The sequence below is a fragment of the Hirsutella rhossiliensis genome, assembly GCF_020360975.1.
Source record: "Hirsutella rhossiliensis strain HR02 chromosome Unknown scaffold00023, whole genome shotgun sequence".
NCBI lineage: Eukaryota > Fungi > Ascomycota > Sordariomycetes > Hypocreales > Ophiocordycipitaceae > Hirsutella > Hirsutella rhossiliensis.
In genome coordinates, this window is record NW_025408689.1 from 331,396 (window position 1) to 352,148 (window position 20,753).

Below are 20,753 nucleotides of genomic sequence, written 5' to 3' on the forward strand. Positions count from 1 at the left end.
GCTCTGTACGGCATCAAGTCATATCGTAGCATCTATTGCCTTGAGGGCTGTCCAGATGATGGCTGGCCGTCCCGAAAATCCACGTCACATGGCAGTGGTCCGACGAATGACATCGCTGTCTGGATCGTGATGTCTCACATTTTCCCTGTCATGTCACTGTCCTGTGGTTGCATTGCCCTTTTGGCCAATGGGCTGAGTCGGCTGTAAGAACTTGTCAAACTGCCTTTGAATGCTGGGCCTCGCAATACACCTTCTATCTCTATGTATTACCGTGCCATCTCGGCAACGCTTGCCTACTCCAAACGCCAAAGGACTCGTTGCCGGTCAGAAGAAAATATGAATACTACATTACATATTGCAGAGGGCTCGGGAGGCATTCCGTGAGACTCAGCGCGGATGCCCCTACCTACCCTAGGTCCCCGTGAGGCAGGTCGTTGGCAGCGAGTTCATTGTTCCTTCAAGCGCCCGAGAAACAATCTGCGCGCCATTTACTCTGTGACCTTGGAATTCTGCCCAATTCTTGAGAAATGTAGACATTGTAGCCCTGGAGGAAAGCATCATTTGCGCTCACTTCAAAGCGGCGGCAGTGTCCGCTTTCCCCCGACAATCTTGCGACGCAAGCATTAGTATGAGCGAGAGCCTCACGCCCAAGAGGCAGGTCTCCTGCGTGGTCGGTCAGTGAGCAGCTCGTAGGTACGGATATCTAGAAGCGGTTGGTTGGGTTGGGTTGCCTGCGAAGAGCTGCGTCAGGCCACCATATTTTGCCCTGGCTACAGAGCACTGTACACACGTCGAAGCGGCAATCCAAATGCAAACGCGGCTTGGTAGGTGCCGCGATTCAATCTCCATTCCTTCCTGCGCCTAACTTCTTTGGAGCATTCGAGGCAGGCGCTGCAGGTACTTTGAGGTACCCGCACCAGCGAATGCTTTTTGCACAGGCAGCAGGGCGCGACTGGATTCCCTCTTGGCTCAAAGCATCCCAGCCCAAGTTCCCGCATCCAAAAACCACGAGTGTGAGCATCGTCCAGGTAACTTGCCTTGCCGGACACGGACCCTCGAGGCCAGGAACGGAGCGGCGGTACGCAGCGCGGGCATGTGCCTCGGCGTCCGTTCTGTGCCACCTCGCGGAAGGGAACCCTTCGATTGCGGATAGGTACTAGATAGGGCAGCAAGTACCCGGTACCTCCGGCATTGACATGGGCGAGGCATTCTGACGCGAATGGAAGCCGCGGGTGCTGTGTTGGGTACCTTGCTGGTCTCTCACAATCCCGCGCCGCGCCGGTCGTCTCCCTTCTGGGCTCATCCTGTAATTATGTACTTGCTGTACTTTCGTACCTCTACCACCCACATAGATCCCTTCCTCGTCAACCTTGCCATTGTTCGCCGCCCGCCCGGCCTGCAACAAAATCGCCTTCTGGGCCATCCCCTATCCCCGTCTCGCTTCTCGTCGCTGCTGGCACACGAGCTTCTCTTTCTCTCGCTGGCGCAACTTCCCTCCATCAAGCTCACGCTCGGGTTGCGGCGAGCCCAGAGGCCGCCATCCGAGGTAACGTGTTGCTCGTCGAACTGGCGTCAACAAGCTCCCGCCATCACTCTCCCCCTCGAGTGACAAAAACAACATCATCCACCGCCACGACCGCCGACCCCTTCCTACACTGCCGTCATAGCTCAGAGCTAGACCCGTCACGGCCATTGTCCTCATCATGGGGATTTGCCACTCTACGTGCTGCGGGGGTATAGCTAACCCCGACGCGTCGCCTCCCTCGCCGGCTATTGCTGATGTCGATGCCAGGACGAGCTCGCGATGGCCTCTACGAACCCGTCCTCGCCGATAGCGAGCGGGAAGCTGTCGCCGACCTGCTCCAGTACCTCGAAAATGTCCGTCGACTCCTACTCCCGTTCTCTGTGTCTCTGTCCAGCTCGAGACTAACTGGTGCGCAGCGCGGCGAGACGGATTTCTTTTCGGGCGAACCTCTCCGTGCACTCAGCACTCTAGTCTTTTCCGAGAACATCGACCTTCAACGCAGCGCAAGTCTTACCTTTGCCGAAATCACAGAGCGAGGTATGTCATGACCACCGAGCGAACCCGGGCGGCCCAGGAGGACTTGGCCCTCCCAAATCTCCCAAACGCCAGCCGTCACGTCGTGAGCTGGCGGCACTGACACCCCGCAACTAGATGTACGAGAAGTCGACCGCGATACCCTCGAGCCTATCCTCTTCCTATTGCAGAGCCCCGATATCGAGGTCCAAAGAGCGGCCAGCGCTGCCCTGGGCAACCTAGCTGTCAACAGTTTGTCACCGTCCCCAAAGCGACGTGCCAAGTCCACCTCGAGTGCTAACTGATGGACTCCAGCTGAGAACAAGGTTCTGATTGTCCAGCTAGGCGGCTTGACCCCGCTGATCCGGCAGATGCTGTCTCCAAACGTCGAGGTCCAGTGCAATGCCGTCGGGTGCATAACCAATCTCGCAACGCACGAGGAGAACAAGGCAAAGATTGCGCGGTCCGGAGCTCTTGGCCCGCTAACCCGACTGGCAAAATCTAGAGACATGAGGGTGCAGAGGAACGCTACGGGTGCCCTCCTCAACATGACACATTCCGGTAAGACTTGATCGCCTTTTGCTCACTGACGTCGCAATTGCTCATGTGTTTGCAGACGAGAACCGGCAACAGCTCGTTAATGCTGGCGCCATTCCGGTCCTCGTTCAGCTCCTCTCGTCGCCCGACGTCGACGTGCAGTACTATTGTACAACCGCCCTCAGCAACATCGCCGTCGACGCCAACAACAGACGGAAGCTCGCCTCGTCCGAGCCCAAGTTGGTTCAATCCCTGGTCAATCTCATGGACTCCTCGTCCCCCAAAGTTCAATGTCAGGCAGCCTTGGCCTTGAGGAACCTCGCGTCCGACGAAAAGTACCAGCTGGACATTGTGCGGGCCAATGGTCTTCACCCTCTCCTGCGCCTCCTCCAATCGTCCTATCTCCCTCTCATTCTCTCCGCCGTCGCCTGTATACGAAACATCTCTATTCATCCAATGAACGAATCGCCCATCATCGAGGCCAACTTTCTAAAGCCCTTGGTTGACCTCCTCGGATCGACCGACAATGAGGAAATCCAGTGCCACGCCATTTCGACGCTGCGCAACTTGGCCGCCAGCTCCGACCGCAACAAGGCGCTGGTGCTGGACGCGGGCGCGGTGCAAAAGTGCAAGCAACTGGTGCTCGACGTTCCGGTCACTGTCCAGTCGGAAATGACCGCTGCCATTGCGGTCCTCGCGCTGAGCGACGACCTCAAGTCTCATCTGCTCAACCTCGGCGTCTGCGACGTCTTGATTCCTCTCACCCACTCTCCCAGCATCGAAGTCCAAGGCAACAGCGCAGCTGCTCTGGGCAATCTCTCTTCCAAAGGTACGTTGTTGCCGCGGTTACCCTGCTGTGCGCGTGTCGACTAACGGCGTCGGTAGTGGGCGATTACTCCATTTTCGTGCAAAACTGGACCGAGCCCAACGGTGGCATCCACGGCTACCTTGGCCGATTCTTGCAGTCTGGAGACGCCACCTTTCAGCACATTGCCGTATGGACGTTGCTCCAGCTGTTCGAGTCGGAAGACAAGGCGTTGATCGGGCTCATTGGCAAGGCGGACGATATCATCGAGCACATCCGAAACATAGCGAGTCGTCCGGTCGAGGCGGAGCCGGATTTCGAGGAAGACGAGGGCGAGGTCGTGAACCTGGCACAGCGGTGCCTGGAGCTCCTCGGACAGAGCATGTCAAAGGCTCACATCGAGGGATAGGCCTTTTGAATCATGGCGCATGACATGCCAGCCCTAATTGCCCCAAAGTTGGACCTTGACGTTCTCGTCATTTTACCGTCGCGGCTCTCATCCCGCGGCCAAGGGGGCGCCGAGACGGGGACAGAACGAGTCGGCGGGCGAGGCACCGGTGTTTTGGGCGTCCGGAATCCGTACCGCATCGATGCTTGGAGGGCTGCGAGTGAGATGATTTTCTCTTACGTGCCTCGGCCCAATTCCTTGTTTTGCTTGGTGTCCATCTCCTGTGTCGGGGATGAGATACACTTCATTGTTCATTCGGCCAGGTTGACCTCGGAGAGCTATTTGCTGCCGGCAACCCTTTGGGAGACTAGGTGGTGCGGCGGCAGCGCGACACGGGGACGCAGGGCCTTTTTATTTGTACAAAGCATATTTGGTGGACTGAGTGGCTGAAGCCCAGCATGAGGTGCTTGGGTTGAAACTGGTGAAAGGAACGGACACAGGGATTGCAGGGCTTGGGACGCAGCTGTAATTAGACGACCATGTTTGCTGGCCCTCACTTCTTTGCGCTCGTTATACCCAGGAGTTACCCTTTTCTACTACATGAAGCTGCCGTGTGGCGGGTGTCTACCGTAGGAACCTAACAAATCGGAACGGTCTTGGCGGTCTGGGGCGACGTAGAGCGAGCCGAGTGCCAAGACGTGCTTGTCCAAGCCAGGAGGTGGCAGTGACGAATTCAAGGTTGGACATCGTCCATTGGCTGCAGCCCGTTGTTGATCCAATGCCGCTCCCTCCAGGGCAGGACTTTGGCGACGATCTTGCCCTGGATGAGGGCCAAAGGCAAGGGGCCGAATTGCCTCGAGTCTCGCGAGGCTGGAATATTGTCGCCGACGATCCAACAATGGCCCTCGGGCACCTGCTTTGCGGTCAGAGTGTCCAAGGACGGAGCCTGGAGGCGAATGCCGAGACGGGAGAAGGCGACGAGAGGAGGAGGAAAGATAGAGGGGATACCTGAATCATGCGGTCCTCGCCCTTGTCCCCGGGGGTGCCGAGGGAGACGTAGTCGCCGGGCAGGCCGACGACGCGCTTTGCGCCGCTGTGGGAGGGGAAGATGGGGATCTTGTAAAGAACGAGGTCGCCGACGGCGAGGCGGCGGCCGTGGCGGGCCGTCATGTCGGCGAGGATCCAGTCGCCGTCAACGGAGAAGGTGGGAAGCATGGAGGGGCCCTGGGCGGGGGATAGCTGGACGAGGTGGGTGAGGGTGAGGTGGGCGAGGCAGGTGATTTTGAGGGTCGAGAGGGCGAAGCGCAGGGGATGGCCGAGGATGTGACCGATGGCCATGGCGAAGGGTCGAGGTCCGGCTGAGAAATGCGGAGGGGAGAAGAAAATATTTGCGAGGTACTGGAGACGCTATGATTGGGTGACTAGGCGGGTGGGCATGGGGTAGCATGGCTGAGAGAAGCTGTTCCATGAGCTTGTTGCGATGAGGCTGATGATATCAGCGTCGTTGCTGGTATGAGCCAATCTGCCAGAGTTGTGCCCGCGGAGAGCTTGGCAGCTTATGATTGGCTGAAGGGACGGGGGACCTTGCAGCTCGAATGCTTGGTCTTGGACGGAACATGCCTGACAAGTATCCCCGACCTCCGATATGACGGCTGGTCAGCCCTTTCAAAGAGCTTGCAGTACACGTTGGGCAAGTACAGTTAGCCAGCCAGTCTGACGTAAGGGAGGTATCTGAGAGGTACGGAGCATTTCGCAGCTTGAGGCAACAAAGCAGCCTCACAATTTTCATCCGCAATTAAGGCAACCACCGTCCGCAACCCCCTCTAAGTCCCAATCGATCGGAGCGCTTTCCCTCTCTGGCGAGCACCAGGAAGAAGCTGGCCCAACAGAAACATGAGTGGAACGCCGCAATGCCTCTGCAACGCGGCACGCCGAGCGCTCCACCACGTTTTTGTCCCTCCCGCCGCCATTGCTCCCCCGATGATGTGTCGTCGTAGCAGCGGCGCCGAGCACCTGCAGCTGCGACTCTTTACCAGGCCATCGAGACCCCCCCCGAATCGCGCCGGGGGTGGCGGCGGCGGCGGCGGCGGATACGGCAGGTCGACAGCGGGGAACAGCCTGGACGACGACGGCGAGGCGCGGGGCTTCGACAAGCGGTACACGACGCGGGCGGACATTGCAAAGATGGGGCGCGATCGGCCGCCGCAGGACCACGAGATAACGGACCCGTATGTCATGGTGATTGATGGGGGCGCGCCCGAGGGCCCGCTGGCGCCTCGGTTCGTCATGAAGAAGCTGCAGCCCGACGAGTCGCTTCGCATGGTCCAGCCGTACGTGCCGGCCGACGCCGAGGCCGGGCGGTGGCGGGCGCAGCTGGCCGTGTGCAAGATTGTCAACAAGCGCGACGAGTACGCGCGGCAGCGGCAGCTCAAGGAGCGGCGGCGGGCCGAGGTGGCGACGGGCAAGGGGAAGAGCAAGGAGCTGGAGCTTTCGTGGTCGATTGGCGAGCACGACCTGGCCATCAAGCTGCGGCAGATGGGCAAGTTCCTGGCAAAGGGCATCAGGGTGGAGGTGGCGGTGGTGCGCAAGAGGGGCGGCAAGAGGGCGACGCCCGAGGAGGCGGCCGCGCTGGTCAAGAGGGTCAGAGAGGAGGCGGCGGAGCAGGGCGGCAGGGAGAAGGGGGAGGCGGCGGGGGAGACGCTCAGGACGATGAAGCTTGTGTTTGAGGGCAAGGCGAGCTCATGATTTGTGTTTCTTGAAGAGATGGACCCTGTACTACTAGCTACACGGAGCTACACGGAGCGCATGTGAGAGCCCGAGCATGCGCGCATCTGCCCTTTGGTGTCGAGAAGCTCAAATGCCGGGGGTATCGCCATTCATGATCGTATCGATTGAGTGTTTCCGTCTTCGTCTACGCACAAGGCAAGAGATTATGGAAGACCCGAGAAGACTGCATCTCAAGTCATGGTGAAATGCAGGCCCCCTCATCTACCATGCTCGCGAAGATGCCATTGTTGAAACCCCATTGACATGCCACGGGATGCTCGCTCTCCGTCAAAACTCCAAAACGCCGCGTTCATAATGGGAAATAATAACGTGTCTCAGATCCATCAACAAGTTCAGGCCGTGTCAGAGAATCTCATCTTGGTCGTCGTCTGGCTGTGGCAACGCGGGCGCCGCATCGTTCTTGGCGGCGTCCACGTCCTCATCACCAGTCTCCACGTCAGCTCCCTCGCCCTCGTCATTGTCTCCCCCCCCGAGGGCGTCGAAGGGATTCGCGGCATCGGCGCCGGTCGTGGCCGCCAGCTTGTTGACGTCGTCCCAGGCCTTGCGGCGGGCATTGACGGCGCGCTGGCGGCCGACACTGCGCTGGACCTTTGCGACGGTGCGCTCGCCGACGGCCTCTGCCATCTCGAGGCCCCGTTCGTGGCGGCGGCGGGCGCGGGCCGACAGCTGGCGCTTGCGGACGGGGCGCGACGTCTTTTTCTTTTGCACGGCGGCGGAGCGATGGACGGCGAGGACCGATGGCCGGAGCTGGTGCTGCTGCGAGGGCGGTGCCGAGGCGGGGGCCGCAGCAGAGGAAGAGGCTGCGGCAGAGGCGCGAGGGAGGGAGACTTCCTTGAGGGACTTGTCGGTGTTGATGCTCGGCGACGTGGCCCGGCGGGCGGCGCGCGAATGTTTGGACAGAGCTGGGAGAATAGAGGTTTAGCGCATGGGTTTGGCGATTCGTGGAGGACAGAGGAGGACTGTGTCAATTTGATGCGCAGCGTTGGGCTCCTTACATCTGGTTTTGGCCATTGCGCCGGGGTGTTGCTGCTGTTTGCCTGATGGCAGATGCAAGGGGGAGATATTTTCTCGACTTTTTTGGACTTTTTCGTGGACGCCCCACGCTGACGTTTGACCCCGCCACAGATGCCGCCTTCCCCAGACCAATCGAACCTTGCAAACGACCAAAGAGTCGACGACTTTTTGATTGAAGTGTCCACGAATGGACGGTAAAAGACGATAATCATCTGCCATTGACATCAAAGCCCAGTCTCCGAGGCCTCATCCCTCGACCACGCGACAAGCGCCTGCCCCCGAGCACCCGCTCACAGCTCATCCGGATCTCCAGGCACCCTGGGAGGCTTCTCGATGTCGTCGCCGGGATTGTAGCCCTCGGGGAACGGAAGCCTCCCCGCGGCGACGGTGGTGTACCAGCCCGCATTGTCCAGTGCCCGGTGCACCAGGTGGACGGCCAGCATGTCGCTCCCCGGGGGGCCCATGATGGAGCCGGCAACGGCGCGATATTCCGTGCGCTCGCTGATGCGCGAGTCGTATGGCAGCTGAGCGACTGCCAAGATACTCTGTGAGCACGCACACGGAGCATGGACGGTGGCTTGCTTACATGGGACACTCAGCTGAGGCGCGCGCAGCATCAACGGGAGCAGCTCTGGCGCAAGACTACTCGGCGCTGCGGGTGCACTGGTACGATGAGCGGAAGAGTATTAGCAAAGGGGTCATGGGGTGCAGAAGCGCAATCCTGACCTCGGAACATCGTCCCGGTACCTGGGCGCCTGGCTATTCACCGGCAGGATGACGGCTGTCCAAAAGTCTTCGGTGCGGGAGTGATTCGAGGGCGCGATTCTGTCGTTGAACCACTTACGGAAGACGCCGATCCGGTGCTGGTACGCCTCGTAGTCGTTCCTGGAGACGGCCTTGCCGACTTGCCTGCGAGGAGAGGAAGAGAAGATGGTCAAATCTGTGCGCAGCAAAATGGAGGCTTGGAATCAGTCTGTCGACGCACCATTGGTACTTGGCCGTGGCTTCCATGTATGGCGCGTGCTGGAACTTGGCCTGATAGGCCGCCCTGAACTCGTCGTAGGCGTGGTAGAACTCGTAGCAGAATGAACCAAAGGCGGCCTTGAAACGTATCAGATGAGCGAGCAACAAGACGACAGCAAGGTTCACATACACCCTTCAAGTACTCGCTCAAGGTCTGCTTCTGCGCCTCGGGTGGCGGATTACTTGTCCATGTCGCCGTCATGTTGACCTTGTCGGCTCTGATTCCATTGAGAACCTCCAGAGTCCGCAGAAACTGCGCCGTCAGCTTCTGCTGGTCCTCGGACGCCTCGCCGTCAAACGTGTCGACGGGATAGACCAGTCGCCCTGGAAGAGGCGGGTCCGAGCCTGGGGGCGATTGGTCGAACACTGCCGAGGCCGTGTTGAGGAGCCCGGGCATGTCCCGGCCCACCAGCGCGATCGAGTCGTACGATCTCACGTCTCGGGTTAGAGTTATGGTGTCTCGACGAGCGGATTAGTGGAAGACTCACGGAGAGCCAGACTGAGTCCCATTGAGCGAGACGGCGCCGGGAGTTGTGCGGAGAGTAAAGAGGCCATGAGAAGCGGCCGGTGGCCCTTCAACACCACCAACCCCTACACCGCGCACATCTGTTAGATCTCGGGTTTTGGGAGTATGGCGGGTCATGGGCTCGCACCGTCGAGGCCATACGCGGCCCTCAGCCATGTGTACGCCGCCACGGCCGCCGCCGCACCAGCCGCGCCGCCGCCGGCCGGGCGTTGATAGCCGTCTCCCCGCGGATTCCAGGGCGCCTGCTCGTCGACCCATTCGCGGCCGGCGGCGAGCTGTGACGACTTTGTCTGGCCGACTACGACGGCACCGAGGTCGAGCAGCCGGCGGGCCAGCGGGGCCGTGGCGTCGGCGGGCGACGATGCGTGCAGGGCGTGCCAGGCGCGGCTGGAGAGGGTGGTCGGCACGCCCTGGAGGGAGACGGAGTCGGGGATGGAGACGCGCATGCCGCTGAGGGGCTTGTCGCGGGTCGGGGCTGGGTGATAGAGGCGCGAGGGGACGGCAATGGCCCTGTGAGAGCCTGAGTTGGAGAGCGAGGGGAGGGTGCGAAAGGCGCTGCTGCTGCTGCTGCTGATGATGATGATGCTGGTGAGCAGGCTGCGACGTGCCAGAGGGCTAGCAACTCACCTGGCCGTGAGCTCAGTCACGTTCTCGGGAATGACGCCAAAGGCAAAGGCGCCCGCCTCGTCGTCGTAGAGCCTCCATGCCTGGTACAGGTTCGGGCCGTGGAGGAAGTAGGGGCCAGATGGCAACCTGGCCAGGTCGTTTGCCATGAAGCCCCTGTCATCCTTCTTCGGGCCCATGCCACCGTCCATGAGACGATAGTGGTGCCCCCGCCTATCATGGCTGGCGGAACTCGTGCTGGAGCTCGAGTTGGAGCTGGGCTTCTCGATGAGGACGAAGCCGAAGTCGGGGACAAAGACGTCGTCGCGGCGGTCGAAGCGGCGCAGCGTGTCGTCGACGTTGCCAAAGATCTCGCGCGTGTCGAGCACCGTAACGGGTATGATGGCGTCGGGCTTGATGGTTTCCTGGACGGTGCCCTGGGATGGACGTGTCTGTGAGAATACGCGTAGGGCTGCTTTAACGTGCGTGTACGTACGAGCTTTTCTGGATGGAGGAGGTATTGGCTGCCTGCGACGAGGCACGTCACGAGAGACTTCATGGCTGCTGGGCTCTCAGAGCAGACGATCGACGCTCAAAGCTGGGTGTGGTGGTGCTTGGGAAGGGAGATGAGACAATTGGCCTGCTATAAGCAGTCAGTGAGACAGAGAGACACTTGACGCGGGGCATCAAATCTCGTGCGGCAGCATCGTCGTCGCATCACCAGTGGATAACACGTTACCCACACGGGTGCGATGCGAGCGGCCTCTTGCCAACCGCGAGCAGGAGCGGCTTGAAGCGTAATGATGGTGATGAGGAGGACGGGCGCCTTTGAAGTATCTCCCTGGCGACGGCTGCAGCTTCCCCCTTTCAGTTGCAGCGACCGGAGATGAAGTTACATGTATTGCCTCTTGCTAACTTAATCAAGCGGGTGGCTCCGGAGGAACCCCTTTTACTCAGCTGCCGCTTTCCAGCGTTGCAGCCGCGTCGTGGGATGTTGACGAGTGAGCATCTTGGATACTGCAGGCCCGGATGCCCCTGCGGCAGAGCATCAGTCCTCGGTGCTCCATCTATGGCCGAGATCATGGCTCTATTATGACGTCGGCTCCTAGCGGCCCTGACTCGCGGGCATGAGGAGCCGGCAGGTAGACGATCGTGGCCAGGACTAGACCGGGCCATCGCGGGGGGTTGCAACCAAGCGGACGCTGCTGCTGCCGACATTTCCCTTTTCCGTCCACCTCTCTCTCCTCGCCTCTCTCCAGCTACACGTCCACGACGGCCTTGTCAGCATCGACTTCATTGAACAGGCGGCATCGTGAGACTCAGACACACGCAGCGTTGGTCTGACAGACAACTCTAACTACCATGGCCGAGCCACACAACACCCCCGTCTCCGGCCCGACTCCTCGCCCATCCTCTCCCGTGGACGCCCCCGCCCAGTCCGGTGCCCCCGACCGCCAGCCCTTGGCCGCCCCCGGCGAGCCCCGAGTCGTCCTCCACCTCGGCGACCCCATCCGCTTCAACCCCGACACCCACGCCGCCCTGACCTCGCGCTTTCGCGTCGTCCGCCCCTCGACGCCCGAGCGCCAGCGGCCCCAATTCAAGCAGGCCCTCGCCGAGGGGAAATGGGGCGACTTTGAGGGCATCTTCCGTCCCTTTTGGACGTCGGGAGGTGAGATGGGCGCCTGGGACGCCGACCTGATTAACCTGCTGCCGCCTCGGGTCAAGGTGTTCGCGAGTGCCGGCGCTGGATTCGACTGGGTCGATACGAAGCATCTTGGCGATAGGGGTGAATCACTCCCCTTGACGACCGTCTTGCATTTTGTTCTAAATGGGACGCGGGCTGACACTCGGCGGCGCTCGTCCACAGGCATCGTATACTGCAACGGCGGAGACGCGCCTGCCGATGGCGTCGCCGACTTTGCCGTCGCTATGATCATTTCCACCTTTAGACACTTGCCGTGGTGCATGACGGCCGCCACGTCCGGCAGTGGCCCTCGGTTTCAGGAGTGCCACGAAAAGGCCCCCGGACAGTCTTCCAACCTTAGGGGCCAGGCTCTAGGGATCGTCGGCATGGGCAAAATAGGCCAACGTATCGCCATGCGCTGCCACCACGGCTTCGGTATGAAGGTGCACTATTTTGACGTTGAGCGCAAAGACGCCCGCATCGAGCAAGAATCGGCAAGTACCTTTCACGATTCCCTCCAGGGTCTCCTCGGCGCCGTCGACTGCGCCGTCCTCTGCTCGCCCGCCAGCACAGGGGCCGGGGCCCTCATCAACGCGTCCACGTTGGCCCAGTTTCGCCCCGGCGCTCGCTTCGTCAACATTGCGCGCGGCGCCCTCGTCGACGAGGACGACCTCGTGGCCGCCCTCGACGACGGCCGCATCAGCTCCGTCGCCCTCGACGTCCACGCCAATGAGCCGCACCCCCACGAGGGCCTGAAACAGCTCGCCGCCCGGGGGCGCGCCATGCTGACCTGCCACAACGCCGGCGGAACGGTGCAGGCCCATGCTGGCTTTGAGGAGCTGAGCATGCGCAATGTCATGAACGTCTTGTCCGGTGGTCAGCCGCTCTCGGCCGTCAACCTGGGGCACCTGAAGACTGGACGTAAGCAGTCTGGAGCGGCCAAGGGGCTGGGAGAGGTGAAGCGGTGACAGGGTGTTGATGAAGAAATCTAGGGCGACGGGTTGAGCAGGTTGACGTGCCGAGCTCGAGCCTGTCTTGGTCTGTTGTGTCTGATGTATGTATATTGATTCCCTGGGCTGAGCATAACCGACCCACTCCCTGCCTGTATGAGCTTTGAGGCTTTTCGCACTATCCACTCGATTTCTACCCGATGAGCTGCTGATTTGTAATTCAACCACGCAGTCGATCTGGAACTGCGGGATTCGTTTAGACTTTCATACGCGGCTCAATCGCTGCGCGATGCCCTGCATCACTGCCTCGAATTGTTGTAGACAAACTCCACGCAGCGCCAGGCTTCCACAAGCGGGAAAAACAAACAAGCTCAAGTTCACGCTTGCCGATTGCACATAATATCAACTTGCTCACGCCTTTGGCTTCTTCCTCACCAACCCGGAACCCAGCGTGTTGACCGCAGGCTGCTTCTCCTGGCCCTGCTCCGCTCCCGACTTGTTGGTCTCCCAACCCTTGACTGGCCGGGTCCCGCTTTCGGTCGTGTCTGTTCTCTTCCTCTTAACGAGTCCGGACAAGTTGTTTGCCTGGGTAGACGTCTGGCCGGCTGCGCTATCCTGGGAAAAGGATGACGGCTCCCTGGTTCCCGTCACCTCGAGACCCCAAAGGCTACCCGTTCCCGCCTCGCTAATCCAGCGCCTGGAGCTGCCCGTGGCCTTGTCCAGGGTGGCAAAGTCGAGGTGTAAAAGTAGCTCCACGGTCCGTCTGTAGCCGCTCTCGTCGACAATCCTCTCGCCCCGGCCTTCAGGTGGCCAGAAATAGTACTTACTCGACGTCGGCCGGTCAAGGAGATAGTTTCGCTGTTCAGTCTTGACGCGCGGCCGGCGGGACGTGATTTGTCCCTTCAACTGCTTCTTTTGTTTCTTGCCTTTCTTCTTGTCACTGGTCGACTTGGGCGGCTCCCTGGCGGCAGAATCAGCCTTGGATGGAAACAACTTCCTCGGTGTTGTATTTGGCGTCACGTCAACGCTCGTCCTCTTCTTCAGGGGTGTTTCAGGCGGTTCAAGAGCTGACTCTGCAGTGCCGCGCGGAGCCTCGGTCCTGTCGGCGTTGTCGTCAAACACGATCCATATGAAGCCAGTCATCCTCCCGCTCGAGCATTCTTGGCGGAAGCCCATGACCTCCCAGAAGGTGTCGAGGGTCTTGACGCTCTTCCAGGTGCCCAGCGTCTGCATCGAGCCGGATTGAGCCGCCTCCTCGTCAAGCTCGTCGCGGAATCGGGACTTGGGATCGTCGGGAAATCGGGGTATCAGGCATCGTGGGGGCACCCAATCGAACTCTCGGTAGTAGTGCGAAATGCGCTCGAGGGGATGGCCGAGGAACCAAGAAGAGGCGGCAGCCGAAGAGCGAGGGATGAAAGCACGAGTCTCGTGAGCATCGAGCCCGGGGATCACCAAGTAGCCTTTGACGCTCCTCCATGGCGGGGCTGCATCGCCGACCGGGGAGGACGTGAGGAGGGGATCGAGCACACTACACCACCACTTAACGAGGCCCCGGTCATCGAGAACGTGCTTGCCGCTGTGCTTGACGCTTCCTGGAAAGAGATATTGGTCCTGGGCACGAGCAAACAAGCTCACGACGAGCTGTACGCCCCTGCGCCGCCTCGTCTCCACAAGGTGCCCGATGAAACCGGCGCAGACTTGTCGGATGGGGCTCGGGGTTCCCGGGGCCAGGCCGAGGAGGCAGAGAAAGCCGGTCGAGTCGGCCTTTGAGACGAAGAGGGTAGTGACGTAGGCAGTCGTATATACGAAGATTTCTAGGCCCAAGACCAAGACGTGCTTGGGGGCTAGACCAGCTTGAGAATCCGAGGAAGCAGAGGCGGCATTGGCCTTGACGGACACGGTCAGGAAGTGCTTCTCGCAATATGTTCGGTCAGGCCGCTCGTCTGGAGGCGCGGAGTAGAGCGCATCCGTCTGCAAGGGCGGCGTCGAGAGATGGTGGAAGCGAAAGTGGCAGCCTGCGGGGAGCACGGTGGCTAGCTTGGTGCGCAGGCTGCTGCTGCCAGCCGTGGAGTCTGCCGAGACTGCCATGGCCGCCAGATTGAGCCTGTCATTGATGAGCAAGCGAATCGGCGCGAGGAGAGGAAGCTTGGGAGTGACAGGGCGGCGAGGATGGCGGACTAAAGTTACGGCCGAAGTAATGGCTGCCGCCCACGTGCTAGCTGACCTAATGCGAACCTTGGAGCATCACCATCCCTTTGGCAGTGCGAAGGGAGCCCCCAGGTCACGGGCCCCATAGTACGTAGCTATATTATAGATACATATTTAGGGACGCGCGGTATTAGTAAAACATTTAGCAGCTTATTTAATACCTATGTAATTAATTCTAGGAAAGCTCTATAGTTTTATAATAAGATCTAATAGCTTTCTTAGAAGCTATTTTAGCTATTAATACTTTTAATAAGTATTTATTTATATAAATTAACTACTATTAGCTTAAGTAAGCTATTAATAGTATAGTCTAGCTTACTTTTAGTAAGGTACTAATATTACGCTTCTTACTATACTAAAGTATAAGCCTTAAATACTAAAGCTTTTATTACTAGTTATTAAGTTTTATATTAAGAAAGTAAGTATAAATTATATTATCTTACTTAAAATAAGGGAGTTTATTAATATAACTATTATATACTAGTCCCTTAGTATAAAGCTAGTACTTAACTATACTATTTACTTAGATTAAGTATAAGTTATATAAGTAAATAGATAGACTAGCTACTAAATATACTTAAATATATTATATAAACTAGCTATTATATATATATATATATATATATTTAATTTATACTAAGGCTATAAGGGCTTTGCTCTTTATAGGCCTAGACTAGGGTCTAAGCTAAGCTTATATATAAGCGGCCCCCGCGCCTATATAAGCTAAGCTTATACTTCTCTTTCTTTTCCCTTTTATAGATTATTAACCTTCTTCTTATAGACTATATATAAGCCTATACCTCTATATACTCTATAATAGTATAATCTACCTTTTATTTAACCCTCTCTATATCTTTATATATATAATAGCTATTATAGCTACCTTTAAAGCTAATATTTAATTACTTAGTTTAGTTAAACCGCTTATACTATTATAATATATAGCTTAATTTTATAGTTCTTAGAGATATCCCTTAGTAAGAGGGACCTAGGAAGCTAAAAATACCGGTATAAAAGAAGGAAGAAGGAGCTAAAAAGAGGTATAGAAAAGAGGGTAGGAGTATAAGGGGAAGTAAAATTAGCGATAGCTTCTTATAAAGGTAGTAAGAGATAAGATAGATATACTATTATAAAGTAGGTAGAGGTATATATATAGGTACCGTCTATAAAATAATATTAATAAGCTATATAGAGCTCTCTTATACGCGGCTAGCCTATATATATATATATAAGATCCGGCCCTTTATACGTAACTATATAGCTTAGGCTATAGCCTAAGCCTATAACCTATAATAGTTAAAGACTCTTATATAATGCCCTCCTTTAAGCGCGGCGTAGTATTACTTAATTAATAGCTTCTATACTATTAGGCCTATACCGCTAGCTTTATCCTACCCTTTCCCGTTAATCGTACTAGCCTTACTAGCCCTATTATCCCCGCGCCTATTAGCCTAGGTAGCTAGAACTAAGCTCTATACTTATTAGCTAGCTAGCCGTTTAAATAAGGGCGCAACTTATTATATACGCCCCTAGGTAGCCGGCGGCTAGCCTAGACCTATATAAGCCTTAGGTTACTCGTCCCCTTAGCCTTAAGCAGCCTCCTTTACCTAGGGGTATATAAGGCGGTATCCCCCCCTTTCTTTTTTCTTTCCTTCTACTCCTTCTTTAACTATAGTAGTAATAATAATAAGTAAGTTCTACTCTACCTAAGGCATTAGTTTATTCCTAGCTATATAGGCCGCTTTATTAATATATACTTATAGTAGTAGCTATAATAGTAATAATAGCCTTAATAATAATAACTTTAACTAATAAGTTCTTTGCCTTATAAAGTAGGAGGCCGTAATCTATAATATTAACTTCCGCGATAGATATATCTACCTTCCCCTCCCCTACTTTCTCTTTCTTAGAGCGTATAGAGTCGTTCGTCGACGCTATACTAGGCATGGCCGATAACGGCTCCGCCGCTACCGCTGCTCCTACCTACGCCCCTACGACCGCGCCTACCACCGCCGCCTCTACCTCTACTACGCTAGCCGCCCTTACGTTGCCTTTCCGGGTAACGACGCCGTCCCTACCGCCGGCTATAACGCCTAGCCCCTTTACCCCCGCCTCCGCCTCTACTACCCCTATAAGTCCGCTACTTAGTAAGCGTAGTAGCTATTTTCCGCTAACTTCTTAAAGTATAAACGCTAAGTATAGGCTAGAGCCGCCCGCGCGGCCCTTTATATATAGTACGCGTTATAGGAGCTCCCTTACGCCGACTAAGTTAGGCGCCGCTATAGCGGTAGTTATTACTAGTATACGCGTACCGGCCGCGCCTATAAGGCGGCGCCTCTCGTCTTACTCGCTACGGCGTCGGCTTAAAAGGCTAGCGCGTATAGGTAGGCACGGGGGGCTACTAAGAAGCGCCTTACCGCCGCCGCCGCTACCTACTATAATCTCCGCGCCCTTAAGCGCTAGGGCCTCGTCCTTAAGTAAGTTCCTCTCTTTTAGCTCTTTTACTTCTACTACTAACTCTCTTAGTACTAGGGATACTACCTCTATCGCTTTATTAGCGGTCCCCTTAGCTATGCCCGCCGCCGCCCCCGCCGCTACTACTAGCTAGGCCCCCCCCGCCCCTAGAGCCCTTAGAGCCGCCGCTACCGCCGACTAGCTCGTAGGCCTAGAGGGCCGCTTAAGCGCCTTAGAGAGCGCCGCCGCCGCTAATAAGGTAAAGGAGGATAATAAGGATAAGGATAAGGACGACGATAAGAATAAAGAGTAGGTTTAAGTAGTCTAAGGGCTTTACCTTAAAATAAACGCTATTTTTATCTCTACTTATATTATTACGCTTATATTATCGTAACTACTTACTCTACTTTACTTACTTTATAGTCTTAGCTTAAGCTATTATTAGTAGTCCCTTAGTTTATTATTCTTATTTACTATTTTAAATAAGGCTTTAAACTTATTAAGGGCTATAGTTCCTATAAACTTATATATAGGTTCTTATATAAGGTTAAGATACCTATACTACTTAATAAGGACCTCTTAGCGTTTCCCCCTATTAACCTTTTTCTAGCGCGCGGCCTATATCTTTTTAACCTTAAACTCGTTCTCTCCCTCTACCTTAATTATAGGCGGTTAAGCGTCCGCTACTTTTTATCTAAGTAATAAGTTAAAGGAGGCTCTATAAAAGAGGTCTATATTAATCTTATTATAGACCCCTATTAAGAAACTATTAAGCTCTATAACCTATAGGCTAATAACCCTCTATACTATAAACTTTATATATAGCTAATTAAGCTTCTTTTTTAACTATACTAACCTATAGTTATAAAGGTCTAGCTATACCTTATCTCTTACTATAAACCTATCTACTAAGGCCCTAGTCTTACTAGCGTACTACTCTTAATCTTATACCGCGGCGGCTATTATAGATTAGTAATAATTTATAGTCTCTTATAGCTTTTATATAAATATAAAAGTGCGGCCCTTTAGTAATAAATTACTATACTACTCCGCTACTATATCTATAGTAAAGGGAACTAATAAGGGTAGTTTAAAGCTATATATTATAAAGAAAGGGGCTATCTTAATAAAGGTATATAGTCTACTATTTAACGTAAGTTAGGCTATAAGGAGCTACCGGTCTTAGTCTACTTAGTTATAGGCTATAATAGCTCGTAGGTAAGCCTATACTTCTTAGTTAACCCTCTTAGGCCCTTTATTAGTCTATAGGTAATATACCGTGCTAAGTAGCTATATAATCTAAAGTAGCTAGTATAGGTACTATTAAAAGTAGCTAGTTTAATTCGATCCCCTATCGCTTATAATAGAGGCTAGCTAGCTATATAAGCGGGCCTAGTACTATAAGAAGCGCTCTACGTAGGACTCTATATCTATAAACGGTATCGGCTCTAATACTATAGACTTACTAAGTCGGTCCTTAATTACTTATATATAGTAGTTACTGCCCTCTATAAGTAGGAGGTCCGTTATAAAGTCTATCTATTTATACGTATAGAACCGGTCGGGTACCGGAAGCTACTTAAGCAGCCCCTTAAGCTATACCCTTTAAATCTTAGTATAGCTATAAATATCTCTAAAGGTATATAAGTAAAAGCGGAATTTTAGGAAATTAAGGAATTATATAAGACTACGTAATAAAGGGGAAGACGGAGTATAAGGTAGGATTTTCAACGGAATTTATTAGTAGTATATTAGTATATAGAAGAGGTGTTAAAGTTAATAATTCTCTATCTATCTACTAGTAGACATGCTATCTTATATAGATAATTATAGCTAAACGGAAGAACCTTTAGGGACTAGATTTAGGCTGCCGTATAGCCCTAAGACTAAGAAATTCCGTAATACCTCGAGTAAATCTAGAAGTGTCTTAGTTCCACTAATATTCGTGTTTAAAGGAGGTTATCGTGCCGGTGTTCTTAAGAGGTCTTAGCTAGCATTCTAAGCTAGCTCTATTCCTTCGATTCCCGATTATATAATAACCGGCAACCCGTTTAATATATAATAACATATAAAATAACGAGCGATTCTTGCTCTATAGGATAAGATTTTATCTATAATTAATATACTACTTATTAGTTTATATAATCGGGAGAGTATATTATAGCTGCTTTATTTATAGTAGGAACACCGTTCCTTATATAAGTATAATAGAGATCCTATTTCTTTCTAAAATTATAATATATCTTCCTTAGAAGGTAATTCCTTTACTTTTATAAGCTTAAAGCCTACTATAGTAGGTAAATTCGAAGTTCTTAAACCTTCTTTATTAAATTCCTTTAATTTATTTAAGGTATAATTTTCTTAGGATATATATAGCTCTTTATTTTCTCGGTTTATTATAATATTTAGACCTAAGAAGTCTTTTATATCTCTTAAGATAGTAAAATCTAGGAATTTAGATAATTCTTTAAATAATCTTTCTTTTATTATAGATTTAGAGGGCCCTACTATAAGAAAGTCGTCGACGTAAATTACTAAGGCTATACTATAGTCCTTATTTATAAATACTCCTTTATCTATTAAAAGAGGAAGAAATCCGAGATTATTTAGTATAATTTTTAAATGATTATACTAGAGCTTAGGACTTTGTTTTAGGCTATATAATGCTTTCTTTAGCTTTGCTTTAATTTAACCGGTTTTATATAGGTCTAGGAATTTAGTTAATTTAATTCCTTTAGCTCTATAAGCTAATCTATATTTTCAATAATATTCTCTAAGAGCGTATTCTTCGTAGCCTATAGGAAGATTAATATATACTTCGCTATCTATATCGGTATATACGAAGGAATTTATTATTCTCGCGAAGAGAGATATAAGAAGTATATAAAAAATGCACGAAGGTAAAAGTAAAAGTAAGGGGTCGGATAGGTAGGGCAGAGATATTTAATTCTTATAGGAGTAGTAATTACGGTAAGGGAGTAATTATTGTATTGCCTTAATTCTCCTTCTTTCCTCTATCTAACGCCCCTCTTTATATCTATCTAGTATCTTAATTAATAAAGAAGATCCTGCTTAAAGAAGCTACTAATATCCTTTTAACTACCGAGCTTTTTGCCGGTTTTTCCCCTCCTTTCTAGCCGTTGCTAGCATATCCGTCTTATCTCTCGCTACCTCTATAGGAAGCTATCGCTACTTCTACTTCCCCTTATACCCCTACCCTCTTCTCTATACCTCTTTTTAGCTCCTTCTTTAAAACCTATTTTTTAGCTTCCTAGGTCCCTTATACTAAGAGATATCTCTAAGAACTACGAAATTAGGCCACGCTTCGCGATAGTTATATCTATCTATAAAGCTTTAAATTCGTAGATAATAGCTAAAATAAGAAGAATTCTAATAGATTTAGGTCTAGCCGTAGTTAAGAAGGTATCTAGGAAATCTAAGCTATAGATCTACTTAAATACCTATATTATAAAACGGGCTTTATATTTTATTATATTATTTTAACTATCCTTCTTAAGAGTATAGACCTAGCGGCCTCCTATAGCCTCCCTATCCCTAGGGAGGTAGGAAAATTCCTAAGTTTTATATTTAATTAGCTATATTATTTCCCTAATTATAGCTTCTTTCTAAAATGCTACTTTAGGGCTATTAATTGCCTATTTATAGGTCTTTAGAATTTTTAGATCCTGATTTTCTATACTTACTAGAATTAACTCTCTATAATTATAGTTTAGAA

The 20,753-nt window shown here is 52.9% G+C and overlaps 7 protein-coding genes across 7 annotated transcripts; 3 read left to right on the plus strand and 4 right to left on the minus strand.

Moving 5' to 3' along the window:
* Positions 1–1,703: 1,703 nt before the first annotated feature.
* HRG_11844 (armadillo/beta-catenin-like repeat domain-containing protein) lies at positions 1,704–3,789 on the plus strand (the record flags this gene model as incomplete). The annotated part of the gene is made up of 8 exons (XM_044870314.1): positions 1,704–1,734; positions 1,793–1,878; positions 1,942–2,062; positions 2,177–2,290; positions 2,354–2,501; positions 2,544–2,599; positions 2,655–3,404; positions 3,461–3,789. 8 exons carry the CDS (start codon positions 1,704–1,706, stop codon positions 3,787–3,789), a joined length of 1,635 nt encoding a protein of 544 aa, XP_044714610.1.
* Positions 3,790–4,501: 712 nt separating this feature from the next.
* On the minus strand, positions 4,502–5,106 carry HRG_11845 (Peptidase S24/S26A/S26B/S26C; the record flags this gene model as incomplete). Its single annotated transcript, XM_044870315.1, has 2 exons — positions 4,502–4,681; positions 4,777–5,106. 2 exons carry the CDS (start codon positions 5,104–5,106, stop codon positions 4,502–4,504), a joined length of 510 nt encoding a protein of 169 aa, XP_044714611.1.
* Positions 5,107–5,748: 642 nt separating this feature from the next.
* Positions 5,749–6,513, plus strand: HRG_11846 (translation initiation factor IF3; the record flags this gene model as incomplete). Its single annotated transcript, XM_044870316.1, has 1 exon — positions 5,749–6,513. One exon carries the CDS (start codon positions 5,749–5,751, stop codon positions 6,511–6,513), a length of 765 nt encoding a protein of 254 aa, XP_044714612.1.
* Positions 6,514–6,897: 384 nt separating this feature from the next.
* Positions 6,898–7,566, minus strand: HRG_11847 (alb1 domain-containing protein; the record flags this gene model as incomplete). The annotated part of the gene is made up of 2 exons (XM_044870317.1): positions 6,898–7,457; positions 7,551–7,566. The coding sequence occupies 2 exons, from the start codon at positions 7,564–7,566 to the stop codon at positions 6,898–6,900; spliced, it is 576 nt and encodes a 191-aa protein (XP_044714613.1).
* A 293-nt stretch (positions 7,567–7,859) lies between these two features.
* HRG_11848 (amidase domain-containing protein) lies at positions 7,860–10,280 on the minus strand (the record flags this gene model as incomplete). The annotated part of the gene is made up of 9 exons (XM_044870318.1): positions 7,860–8,101; positions 8,156–8,232; positions 8,296–8,478; positions 8,555–8,670; positions 8,723–9,023; positions 9,081–9,183; positions 9,246–9,703; positions 9,746–10,158; positions 10,218–10,280. 9 exons carry the CDS (start codon positions 10,278–10,280, stop codon positions 7,860–7,862), a joined length of 1,956 nt encoding a protein of 651 aa, XP_044714614.1.
* Positions 10,281–11,083: 803 nt separating this feature from the next.
* Positions 11,084–12,373, plus strand: HRG_11849 (d-isomer specific 2-hydroxyacid dehydrogenase, NAD binding domain-containing protein; the record flags this gene model as incomplete). Its single annotated transcript, XM_044870319.1, has 3 exons — positions 11,084–11,507; positions 11,589–11,644; positions 11,726–12,373. The coding sequence occupies 3 exons, from the start codon at positions 11,084–11,086 to the stop codon at positions 12,371–12,373; spliced, it is 1,128 nt and encodes a 375-aa protein (XP_044714615.1).
* Positions 12,374–12,766: 393 nt separating this feature from the next.
* HRG_11850 (histone acetylation protein) lies at positions 12,767–14,443 on the minus strand (the record flags this gene model as incomplete). Its single annotated transcript, XM_044870320.1, has 1 exon — positions 12,767–14,443. The coding sequence occupies one exon, from the start codon at positions 14,441–14,443 to the stop codon at positions 12,767–12,769; it is 1,677 nt and encodes a 558-aa protein (XP_044714616.1).
* Positions 14,444–20,753: the final 6,310 nt, after the last annotated feature.